Source organism: Chelmon rostratus, chromosome 7, assembly GCF_017976325.1.
Source record: "Chelmon rostratus isolate fCheRos1 chromosome 7, fCheRos1.pri, whole genome shotgun sequence".
Classification (NCBI taxonomy): Eukaryota; Metazoa; Chordata; class Actinopteri; order Chaetodontiformes; family Chaetodontidae; genus Chelmon; species Chelmon rostratus.
Genome location: NC_055664.1, coordinates 8,897,714 through 8,910,254, shown reverse-complemented (window position 1 = coordinate 8,910,254; position 12,541 = coordinate 8,897,714). Strand labels below are relative to the sequence as shown.

General features: G+C 44.1%; 1 protein-coding gene across 1 annotated transcript in view; it reads right to left on the bottom strand.

The window, feature by feature from the left end:
* Positions 1-873: 873 nt before the first annotated feature.
* Positions 874-12,541, bottom strand: part of b3gat1a (beta-1,3-glucuronyltransferase 1 (glucuronosyltransferase P) a) — a 32,401-nt gene continuing 20,733 nt past the window's right edge. Inside the window, exons 3-7 of the mRNA XM_041940525.1 lie at positions 11,744-11,886; positions 9,289-9,360; positions 8,672-9,183; positions 4,081-4,377; positions 874-960 (exon numbers count right to left, since the gene is read on the bottom strand). Of these exons, the coding sequence (XP_041796459.1) occupies positions 874-960; positions 4,081-4,377; positions 8,672-9,183; positions 9,289-9,360; positions 11,744-11,855 (1,080 nt within the window). The 5' untranslated portion in view covers positions 11,856-11,886. The remainder of the gene's footprint in view (positions 961-4,080; positions 4,378-8,671; positions 9,184-9,288; positions 9,361-11,743; positions 11,887-12,541) is intronic.

Below are 12,541 nucleotides of genomic sequence, written 5' to 3'. Positions count from 1 at the left end.
TCCGTTGTGTTTGCTCAAAGGAAAATCCACATGAGATTTTGTCCTTGGAGTCATGTTTTCATCCAGGCTGATGATGTGGGCCGTGTCCTTATGTCCAAGAGGCACTTCCCTCCCGTGCCGTGTGAAGATCCAGACAATATATGTGTGTGTGTGTTTTTTTTCCTCTTGAGCTGAAGGACGTTCTTGAACCTGCTTGTTTGGTTGAATCCGCTGGCTGTATGCTTTTCATATTGTGCTGTCCCTTTGTTGTTAGGGTTGTCCTCGGCGGGCCGCGGAGGTGCAGGTCACATCTGTCCACAGCGGCCCCGCGAGGCACCCTTCACGTGGCCTCCGCTGTACTTCAGTCGGAGACCTGGCAAACAACTGCCGCCTCTTACTAATCTGTGCTTTAATATGATACATTTGTACTGCTTCAGTCCATATTTTAAAAATGTCAGATTCAGTCAAGAGGATTAAATCACCTTTCAAAGGCCCCCATTTCCTCTTTTTCTGATGATTAAGACATGAGCGCTGGTTGCACTTATCAAGAGACTGCCATTTCCTTTCTCCGCGGCTCCAATCACCTGCAACAGAAAGGATTAAGATATGCTGAGAAAGGGCGCTAAACCTTAATTGAAGTTAATTGAACCTGTTTATTTCATCTGTGATATTTAATAATGGACAACAGCTGCTATAATTGTGCCTTGAAAATCGCATTAGAAAAAATGTACAGCGCATTAGGAAATACTAACTGAAAGCAGGTGAAAATGATCATTTCCTTTTCCTCTTCTGAAGGAAATGTGTAGATGGAGCAAAGACGGTCCACGTCTGTAATAGGAGCTCTTTTCAAATGTCTGAATTATTATGTACTTACCATGGCCTCAGGGGAAATGGTCAGATCTCCACATTGGGGTCTGTGAATCCCTTTTTCCCCTCGTTTACCAGGACAGGCTTCTCTGTTCTCGTGTGCCAAACAAGTATCTGGTAGGAAAAACACAAACAACGGCGACGTTAGTAACACGCTGTTCCCGTAATGCACTCATTCAGCCCTGCTCTCGCTTTCAGCTCCCACTCCGCCTCATGTTCTTCAAAACAGACAATTCCAGCTGTACCTCCAGCAGGATCCGCCTGTGTGTAAAGAGCTACTTGAGCGTGAACCCTGCATTAGCAGGGAGTGAAGAGGGACCATGCAAGTGTGTTATCTTACAAATATGACTCAACCCTCTGAGCTTTGCCTGTGTAAAGTCCTCTCCCGACCAGAGGAACATGGCTGTCTTCAAATGAGAGCTGACCCCTAATGTTTCGATACGGCGTTTACGAGGTTTTTGCCTTAGCAGCGGCACTTCGCACAGTTCTTCTGCGCGCCTTCAGACTGGGTTCATTTGGCCTCAGAGACTGGACAAACATCCAGAGAAGGATGGCAAGGCGAACAGGGGAGGAGGGGGAAGAAGTGTCGAACTCATTTTCCCCGCTCTCCTGTGTTGGAACCTTCCTTCCTTTCATCTCACCGCGGCGGCGGCGATGAATTATGCATAGGGCGTGTTTGAGATGTGCCAGGAGCCCACTCCCACTTTGCTCAGGTGTAGGGGGAGGTTAATAGTCACGCTCGCATCTGAAGTGGTAGATTATAAGGAAGAGAGATGCCCACGCACGATATTCCGTTTTTTTTTTCTTCCTCTTTCCCTCTGCCCTTCTGTCCATCCCTGCACTCATCTGTAATCAGAGTGACGTCCCTACCTCGGCACCCCCCCACCCCCGTTCAATTCCGCTCTCTCAGCCGTTCCCCGAATCCCTGCTTTTCATTTACCCCCTCTGAATGGCTGAGGGAGAGCAGGAGAAAAAGCTCTCTCCCTTCCTTTCCCCTCTCTCTGTCCGTCTCTCTCTCTTTGTGTGTGTGTTTGTGTGTGTGTGTGTCGGGGTGATTGCGGTGTGGATACTGGCTAGCTAAAGCCCTCTGGCTGACTCCTCTTCGCCCAGAGAGAGGCTTAGTGATGTGACCCAGACCAAGGGCCATAAGAGGAAGCGGTGGAGTTGGTGCGGAGAACAACGTTGCTGCTGCTGCTGCTGCTTCCCTCAAGCCTGTTTCTCAAATGTGTGTGTGCATGTGGGCAGTGCAGAAATATAATCAATGATATCCAACTTCTCAGCAACAAATTTACACTCATTTACATTCTGACCACTAGAAAATCATGTTTTCATGGAATCTTAGCCGAGAAATACAGAGATTTCTCTGGTATAAGAATATAGGGGAGGGTGAGTAAAACTGTATCCTGATGAGTGTGAGCCTAATCAAGTAAATTTAGTTCTATTTACACCTGGTACTAAAATCTGGATAACAAACAAGCCGATCCTGCCTTTTAATGTTCTCATTATCCTCATTGACATCAGATCTCTGTCCTCCAGAGCAAAACCTGCGCATGAGTAATTGGAGGTGAAGGTCAAATCAGCCAGACTCCATGAAAAACTCGCAGAGGTTTGTGACTTGTTGAGTGAGGGGGAACTTTAGAAACTTTGTAAAACGCTGTCTACTACAAATTCTTAATTATTCGTCCCCTCTTGTAAACTCAGCGAACGTAACACATTAAGTTGTTCCTTTCTTTGTATTATCAGCATTGTGTCAGTTTGTCCCGGTGTGAAGCAGTGCTGGTGTGTAGGCGACTCTGTGACTAGAAAAATTATATGCCTTGTTAAAGCAGATCAGCTGCACAGATGAGTGCAACACACACCATCACACTCAGTTATTCCTTACTGCATATTATTCATTTCCACCCGGCTTTCATTTTGCATTTCTGTTGAATAATACATATTTTGGTACTTTCGTGGCATAGAATAGACTTATAATCAGTAATTAGATGTCTGTCTCTTTCAGCCTTTATTTAATGTTGCTTAAAGCAAATATCTGTATCAGTGCTAACTTGTGCACGGATGTCAGCATGTTGTACGGATTGCGCTTACACCTACCTATGATCTGAACACAAAGCGAGCCAGACTACCACCAGATGTGGTCAGGCAGATTCGATCATGGTGCATTTCCACCGTGCATTAACGTTTGTTTTTCCTCATCCGAATAACGTGTCCGGATGCGATCAAAAAATGAGTTGAGTATCAGAACTTGTTTTCTTCCCTGCCGCATTAGTCATATCACGAACCCTCAGAGGAACTAATTCGGGCACCATGACACTACATCCCTTCTGTATATAAAGAGGTTGGAAGCAGCTCCACCAGCAGCAGCTACAACAGTAAAATGCTATGACCGGATTTCCAAAAAGTCAGCAAGTAACATAAATAAAACAGCATTGGATCATTGGCTAATCCTTTCTGACATATACTCAATTATAACAATACAAAGACAGTATATTTTATGTTTCATTGATTTTTGTAAGTATCTGCTTATTCTGAATTTGACGTAGCAACATATTTCAAACATGTTGGGACAGGAGCAACAACAGACTGGGAAAGTTGTGGAACGCTCCAAAAACACCTGTTTGGATCATTCCACAGGTAAACAGGTTGATTGGTAACAGGTGATAGCATCATGATTGGGTATGAAAGGAGCATCCTGGAAAGGCTCAGTCGTTCACAAGCGAGGATGGAGCGAGTTCACCACTTTGTGAACACATGATAAAGGATGTTGCTACATGCTGTGCTCAGAAACACTTTGTCAAACCACTGTGGGTACACACAGTTCATTTGCAAATGACTGCATTCTGTTATTTTACACCGTGTCCCAACTTTTCTGGAACCGGGGTTGTGCCACTGATGCGTCATAATAATCATCAGTTATAATAATCATCCATTGCACTGCAGAAGGAGTACTTTTACTTTTAATATTTAAGGCACATTGTGCTAATGATACTTTTGAACTTCTACTCCAGCATGGTTTTGAATGCAGTACTTAAGCCTCTGACAGAGTATTTTTATATTGATATATTAGCACTTTTACTTTAGTAGAGGATCTGAATACTTCTTCCACCACGGGCTACAGCAGGTTTGATTCCTTCAAAACTAGATTTTTACCATCCTCACAAACAGTTTAGCAAATCCCTTAACTACTAACAGCTCGAGTCAAGCTGTCTGACAGCAGTAAAAACAGGAACTTACCTTAGTGCAATTGGCTGCTTTAGGCTCCAGGTCATTGAGTGTGACAAGTTCCCGGAGCAAACTACTCTCCTGGTAGCCTCCCTTCACTCCGCGAAGCTTAAAATATGCCTGTGGCTTAAAGAGGATGAGCCTCAGGTTGATGGCAAAGCCAGCCATGTCGATGGCAAAGGGCCGATGGGGGTCGAACACCGTCTTCCAGCCGTAGACCTTTCCAGCTGCATTGACCTTGGGGGACTCGTACCGCAAGCCGCCCACGAAGGCCACAGGCCACACTGAAACTTTCCGAGTCGATCTCATCTGGCGAGAGGAGAGTCAAGAAGAGAAATCGGTGGGGAGGGGGGTGGGGGGAGGAGAGCGAATTAGTCATCTGAAAAAGCGTACATGACAGTGAGACACAGACTTTGAGCATAAGTTGCCAGCATTACAGCGGAGCGTGGACGGAGGGTTTTTCGAGCCGCTGCTATTACTCATTCTGAAAGACGGTGAGTATTGACCAAGCCATTGTGCCGCGTGCAGCTGACACACTGTTAGATGAAAGCAGGTCACACACATCGTTCAACAGCCGCCCTACGATGAGATAATTAGACACAACCATCTTTAAAGAGAGTTAAAGCGGAGAGAGCCAAGAGGCTTTGAAGGAGCCAACCTATTAAAGCAAGTGGCTCTAGCCGCTGGTTGGCGGAGGAGATTCTTTAAGGTAGAGCACCACCATCCTCTTTTCTTTTTTTCTTTTTTTTTTGGTCGGGGGGTCCTTTAATCTTCCAGCATCAAACGATCTTGCCGCCCTTTTCTTTGTCTGCCTCTCAGTGAGTCTGTGCCATTTGGGCAGGAGCTGCCGCAGTCATAAAAGGTATGTTTTTACAATGAGGGAAGAGGAAGGTTTAGAAACGGCGGAGTCATTTAATCAAACTCACTGGAGCACAGATAATGATGCTGGTGCCTCTCAGTACAGTACAGTACAGTATACTGTTACTCTGTGTATTTACTATACATGTAGATGCAGTGAAGAGCATGCATGTAAGAGCATGCATGTAAAAAATGTCTACATATGCAACCTCATTTGCAAGTGTATTTGATCAAGCCTGTGTTGTGGGTATATGTTGAATATGTGTTCTGACGATATGACGGGCTGCTGTGCGGCCAGTGCAGGGGATCAGTGAGTAGCGGGGTGTAAACAGCATGAGGCGAGCCGTGAGCTTATGGGAATCTGTGGATTTGAGCTTCAGGGACAACCACTGTGCCAAGCACCCAGATAACATTTGACAGGATGTTCGGTCTTAATGAGCTCTGAGCTTTGTGGGAGAGAGATCGAGTGCTTACACGCATGTGTCGATGTGATTGCACTGCCGTAGCATTTGTTTGCTTGTTTAGTCAGCAATGCTGTTTTGTATTCTTAATGTTATATGTCCAATATCAGCACCTGGATATCATTCACAAATCTTTCCATTTTGCCCAAATATCACCTGCCTGCTTCCCTCACATATACAGTATATACATGCAAGTTAAATGAAAAGGAAGCAGAAACCAGGCGCTCTGCAGGTGACGTCAAGAGGCTTGTCACTTTCCTGTCTGCAGTGAAAATGTGAGAATGAGTGTTCCGCCCGCTGCCTCTGGTGAGCACAAATCCCTCTTCCACTGGCGCCCGAGCAAAGGAAAAAGTTCCTCTTGCCCCATTCTGGTGAATACGACGTGTGTTTGTTTATTTTTCACCGGTGCTGCAGTTTGCACTTGAATGCCTGTGTGTGCATTTAAGTTTTATTTCCCCGCTCCAGTCAAAGAGAGGTCTTGAGAGGCAAAGTGGCCGTGTTTCAGAATAGTCAGAGAAGCAAAACAAAGAGGAGAAATCCCAAATTCTAACAGTGGAAGTGCGGCAGGCATCCAGGTATTGTAATCAGTCCTTAAGGGTGCAAAGAGGATGAAACAAAACCGAACTGTCATCCATTGTTGCCACTGGAGGAGTCTGTGGATTTAAGTCTTTGTCCAAGAAACAGAGAAACGCTGGAGTTACTTAGCTTTTAGGACGCTGATTAAATGTCCATGTAATTAATTAAAAATAGATCTTTACAGCTTATCTAAATTCAACTGTATTCAAAGCAACTGTTTTTTGAACATACGAAGATTAAGGAGCATTGTGCTATGTCATTTCCATTTTCTAAATAGCAATTAAGTAGCTTAAATCATGATAAAATTGTGATATTTTCATTCCTATTATGAAAGCCCCAATAGTATCAACAAAGTGAGTAAAAAGAATGAGTAAAAAGTATCATAATAATGTTAATTTTGTCTGTATGACATTCTGATTATGTGGTTGCTCCATTTTCTTGGACTGAAGCTGTTGATTATTCTTAAAGGCTGAAAGTGAGAACTGCGCGCGTTGGTTAAAAATAGCATGTGCTAGTTAATAACTTTGTGGTTTGGGAAGGAACCATAAACTTTTTCAATGAGGCCTCAATAATTTATGTAGTTCTTTACAGGGTGGTGTACTTTAAGTGTGAGAAATGAATTTTTCATGATTTTTTTTTGTGTTTGTTTTCATTAAGGCATGGCCCAAAAAGTGTGCATTTAATTAACTTAGTGCACCATATGTGCAAGAGCCACTGAGTGACTGAGATTGTATTTGCATTTGCTGTGGGTGTGAATAGGTAGCAACAATAGCAATCTGTGCACCAAATTCTCGGGCACCAGATGCGATGTAAGCACAATTACAACAATTCCCGTCAGGATTATTTGCCAGCGCAGGCTATTGTGCGAAGTGATCTGAGGCGTACCACCTCTGTGTTGGTCTGTGTCAGTTTTTTACCACAACGAATGAATGCAGCATTCACCGTCCGTGGCACCGGCCCTGATTTGACGTGGCATGCCGGTGACATCGCAATTAGCTAGTCTGTTGTTACTTAAAGTTGATGTAACTTAAACGAAAGCGATGCTTTCTGTCGGCAAACTGATTTTTAACTGATTGCATCTCTTCATTACTCAGCTCACTCAGGATTAAGCAGGAGAAAGTGATGAGCCTATTTTAAACACATGGAGCAGCACACATCGCCCTTTCACACCGGAGGAGTCACTTAAACGCCTCTCTGTTTTCAAGTTCTTCCACTCTGAATATTTACTATGCCCATCAGCAAACTATACTGTAGTTGCAGTCACCTCTCTGCTTTCTGTCTATCTGGCTGTCACTTTCTCTTTTTCTCTCATTCTCTTTCTGTCTCCGTCCCTTCGCCTCCACCTCTCTGTCTCTCTCTCTCCCCCCTCAGGGCCGTTACTCTGGCCCATAAATAGGCCTGTTGGAGGTGATGGAGGGCCTCTGAGGGAAACGGAGCACTTCGGCTGATTCCCAGAGAAAGGTAATGACAGGCCCCGTCAATACCCGCCGCTCCATTTACTACGGACCCCATCTGCACTACTAACAAGACTTGAGGCTAATACTCAGAGGACCCAGACCGTGTCCACTCAGGTAATACGACTGATGTCAAGATGGATGGCCTGAGATGTACTGATTACATGCCCAAACTTCTCTCCCCGAGCTCCACATCCCGACTGTGCTTGTTAAGCGCTAAAGAAAATGCTTCAAGTAACTGGGAATTTATAGTTCAACCCCCCTCTTCCACATATACCACAGATGCCTGCAGTAGCTGGCTCTGCGAAGTGCCGTATAATATATTGCATCTTAATATACACTTTAGATAATTAAGCTAAAGCGATAGGGATGGGTCCACAAGAAAGGATGCAATTAAAAAAGTAAACATTTTATTTGCATGTATTTTTTTCCTGATGCGGTACAACTCCAATAGGATTATACATGTGCAGTACAGAATATCATTGGCAATGTTCCTTTCTTTAAACATATGTATGCCATGCGCAAAAAATATCCAAGATGCAATATAATATTTTGTTCAGCTCTACCTTTCCTCGTGCAAAAGTGCAGCCAGTTTTATTTTACTGCATCAAAATGACCGTAATATACAGCTGATGGCTCACTGATTTTTGGCTGTCCTGATCAATTCCAGTCACTCCTCTGTTGCCCGAATGGCTGCTGAGCTTTCTAGCTTTCTAAACAGGCATCACCAGCTGGCCTTTTTTTTGCCGGGAATGCTTCAATCTCCCATGACCCCTGAGTTACCCACCGTGCGCTCTGCACGTGGCTTGTTTTTCTGAAACTCAAGTAGACATCAGCGGTGGAGCATTTGAAAGGTGGCTGGAGCTTGAGAATCGTCAATGGGTGAGTAAAAACTTCAGTGTATGATTAGAAATGGTTCTGAGTGGGGGCAGGCCTTGATTGATGATTAGGGTTATGCTTAAAGTTGTACACACTGTGGAAGCAAGGTGAAGGTTTGAGTTGATTGGGTTATGGGAAGGATCTGGGTATGACTTCTATTTGTAAATGGAGCTACACAGATGAAGCTAATTCACGTACATTTACTACATATTATTCTTTGTTTGCTGTTGATGCAACATAGCAAACATCCACTCACCACAGCTCTGCATTCAGAAACATCTCATAGATGATATATTGTTGTATCTTGTCCTGCAAGCCATTTTCTAGCTGATTCATGACTGTTTGTACAAATGCATGAAATACACCAGCACTGACCTCCTCAAACAGCTCCAGGCTGTATGTGTTGTCGTCGTCAGCAAAGTAGACGATTCCAGCTTGGCTGCTGTTGGCGTTGAAGGTTTCCCTCAGCCACCGCAGGGCCAGATTCCTCTGCATGGTCCCCCTGGGGATTCTGGGGTCCCGAGTGTCACCCCTCAGCTTATAGTTCCTGGGCGTCTCTACATTGAGGTGGGTGTAGTTAAGCCCCGTTTCTCTGAGGAGCCGCGTGACAAGGGGCGTTCTCCGTTGCGAGTCCTCCACCAGGATCCAGTGCAGGTTGGGAACGTGGAGGAAGGTGTTTGCCAGCCTCGTCAGCTCCGCCTTTTGCACCGGCCGACTATACGTCGGGGTGATGATGTGGATTGTAGGCAGCACATCGGACCAGGGTGGAGGCCGCGTGTACACGTACTCTGTCCTCACCACCTCCACAATGTCCTTATCTGAGGCGCAGTATTCCTTGGAGTCCTGTGCCGGGCCACCTGCCTCCCTTTTGCCCTCGACGCCATCATCTGCAGATTCGGGGATAAGAAGACATGTAAGGCATTAGTGCAACCTTGGGCTGCCCTTTGTATATTTGCCTCAGGTGACTTAAACCCAATCGGGGTAAAGTGTACCTGAGAGCCGATGGTGGCGGACTGCAAGCCTCTCTGGAATGATAAAGATCTCTTTTACTAGGTGGTGACAGGCTGCAAAAAGTGAGAGCAGGCACCGTGAGAGGATAACACAGCTGATGGATAGAGAGACAGCGCAAGGAAAGGGAGGGGAGAGATGAGCCTTTCTATTCCCCCAGCGTTGCCTTTGGGCTTTTCTTTATAAAGAAAGAAAAATGCGGGTATGTGGATCCAGTGGACATGCCCTCTTTTTATGTTCAGACTCCACCACAGACTCCCTCATGCTCTGTCTGCCCCCGTCCATTTCCCCAGCTGACTACCATTGTGTTACTGCCCCGCAGTGAACACGGTTATGAGTTATTTTTGCTGAAATCAGGAAGTCCAAGTGTGAAGTATGAGATCCTTTGATGGGAAACATAGCTTTGTGCATTACTATGAGCTGGGTTTTGCAGTTCAAGTGGTGCTATTATCAAGTAGCAACTTGTTGGAATTCACTTCTGGTTGTTATCACGGACTGAACACAATCCAAAACGGGTTAGAGCTCCTCTCCCAAAATATTTTTGCTCATAAATCGCTCCAAGGGTTGAAAAATGTAATGAGATTATTTGGTTATTCTGTTCTACTGAATGTGCATGTTTGCACTGGTGGTAATTGGTGGAAATTCAGGTAACAACAAACACAAATTAAAAAGTACGAAACTGTTTGTTTTTCAGTATTTTAGCAGGGTTGGTGAATTTTTACAAAGTGACAACCTAAAATCAGATAAGTTATTAGTATTCACTTTGAGATTTTACTTAGAAAAATGAAAAATAGTTTGGTCTTTGTCTGTATTCTCGTGTCTATGACCTGTACAGACAAAAGCTGCAGATGGTCTTCAGGGATTGTCTTTGTGGCAAGACCTTAGTTTTGCATAAATTCAGCGTGCTTCATGACCTAAACGTAGCAACTGTATTTGAATTTTAGCCTTTTTAAAGTTAGGCTTCTGTGGTAATTGTGTCTCTGAATGTATAAGTGAGAAAAATGTGACCGCTTACTCACAACTTGCATGTAAACACATTCTGACTTAACACCAGTGGTCCAGGCTGTGATGCTTTGGCCCCAATAATTTGGTCGTGATGGATAGAGTACGATTATGGAATCATTACGGTTGTTAATTTCTTTTCATTGTGGCATAGCTAATGGCAAATCTTTGTCGCTGTTCGGCCACGGCGCCAGTCGCACCTCCAACATAAGGAGGATTTTTCTGCAGCGCACAGATTAACACAATCTGCTGATGGCCAGATGTTCAACAGAGGCTGCCAGCGAGCGAGCTGCCAGCTTCTCTTTTAAGAGCACACAAAGGGATGCCTGTGTGAAAAGCTGGGTCAGATAGCGCTGGCAAAAACACAATTCTTTAAGCTTCATTGTGTCTTCACTGTATCCCGTAAGATATTCAAATTACTTCATGCATTTAATTGTTGACACCTTTCACATAATTAGGAATTTGATGTGGAAAACTATTATCAGTGCAATGTTTTTGGCATTCTTTTCTCTGGTTGTCAGCTGATCAGACTCTATTTTAGGTGTGGAGAGAGACCGCAAAAACAAATGATTTAGTATAATTTATAACTTCTGTTGACTCCAGACTGCCTCGGGTCATTCACGTCAACCTGTTTTGTTTGTTGACCCCCATATGTGCATTCATGGCATTATAAGAAGAGGCCAAAGAGCTCTATTGATTTGCTGTCGTTCTAATTTGGGTTTGTTTACTCTCCAGTATACTTGACATTTTGCACTGTTGGTTTGTGGTCTCTGGGGGATGATTGGGAAGCTCGTGAGTACGTGTGTTAATGACTCAGACCGGTGTGCAAACATGATATCGCACATGCACGCAAGATATTCCTTGAAGCTAAACAAGTAGACAGTTATTATTTCAAATTGCTGATTAAACTACCTCTAGAATTAATTTACACCGAGCGAAACGTGAATATTTTCAAACTAAATGGATAAAATGAATGATCGGCATGCTGCTGTACACTGCATGATGTGTGTAGCTGAGCGTCAAAGCAAGAAGGCAATATGGATTGATGTGCCAAGGCGTGTGAGTTCAGTGGATCGGCTGTGAAAGGACACTGTTTCATAATTATTATCAAGACAGAAATGAATGCAGATTAGAAACAGCTGAACAATTCATTCTGTTCAACTGACAGACTGATTACACAACATGAAAACAACTCCTAGATGTATGAGAGCGTATATGTGATTGTAACTTCTAAGTATTCATCATGCACATAAACATCTCACACTGATGAGGTTTGCAATGACTGGACAAGTGTTATTTAGCTCTGATGAAGCTGATGGTCGCGGTTACTGAGGGCCTCTAAATGAACGGCCTGTTGTCTAGGCCTGAAGTGCAGTGTTAGGTTCGAGGACCCACTTCAGGTTTGATATTGCCAGTGGAGTGCAGTGCACTGCGTACCCTTGCGGATGGCGAGGAGTGGAGCTATAGCGCTTTGGTGCCAAACGGTGATGAGCAGAGTCCAGGGTAACACGATCAACACGATGGCAAGAATATCTCTTCTCTTCGGCATCTCCAGGATTGGTTATTTGGCTCGGCATTACCTGGAGGAGACAGATGGATGGATTATCATTCTGCATTTTAGAACAGGTCAAGTGACTTTGGGAGCCTTGAAATAATTTAAGATGCATTTGAATTTATGTACATATTTGCACATTAACAGTTTAGAATAATAGTAAATCTCAATTACTAGGCAGTGGGAAGGCACATTCACAAAACCTTAATTATCATTAATGGCCTCAGAAACACTGTATTAGGCACATATTCATGAAGATCAAAAATGGCAATGAGGAAAGTGAAAAAGAAGAATTTCAGTGGTGCAGAAAGTCTACTAGAGCTGTCATATACATAAAAGAAATTGAAAGAAAAAGGGTTGTAAAATAAAATTGTAATTATACATGTGTCACAGCCAGCGAAAGGAAGGTCAAAGCCACTGAAGGAGGCCATGGATGAGCTCATCTGTGCCACGACCGAGGACGGGGCAGTGACTTCATGCCCAGTACTGCGACAATTCACCGGCCAAATGGCAGGAAACGATGTCACCAGACTGCGGGCTGACTGTTTGGCAAACGTACAGAGTCCAGATCACTTGGTTCAGCTTTGTATCCCTTTGATAAATCTAATTACAGCATGAAAGACTTTAACAGGGAATTAACAAATCTACAAATTAATGTAACCTTGTTTCAAATGTCATTTATT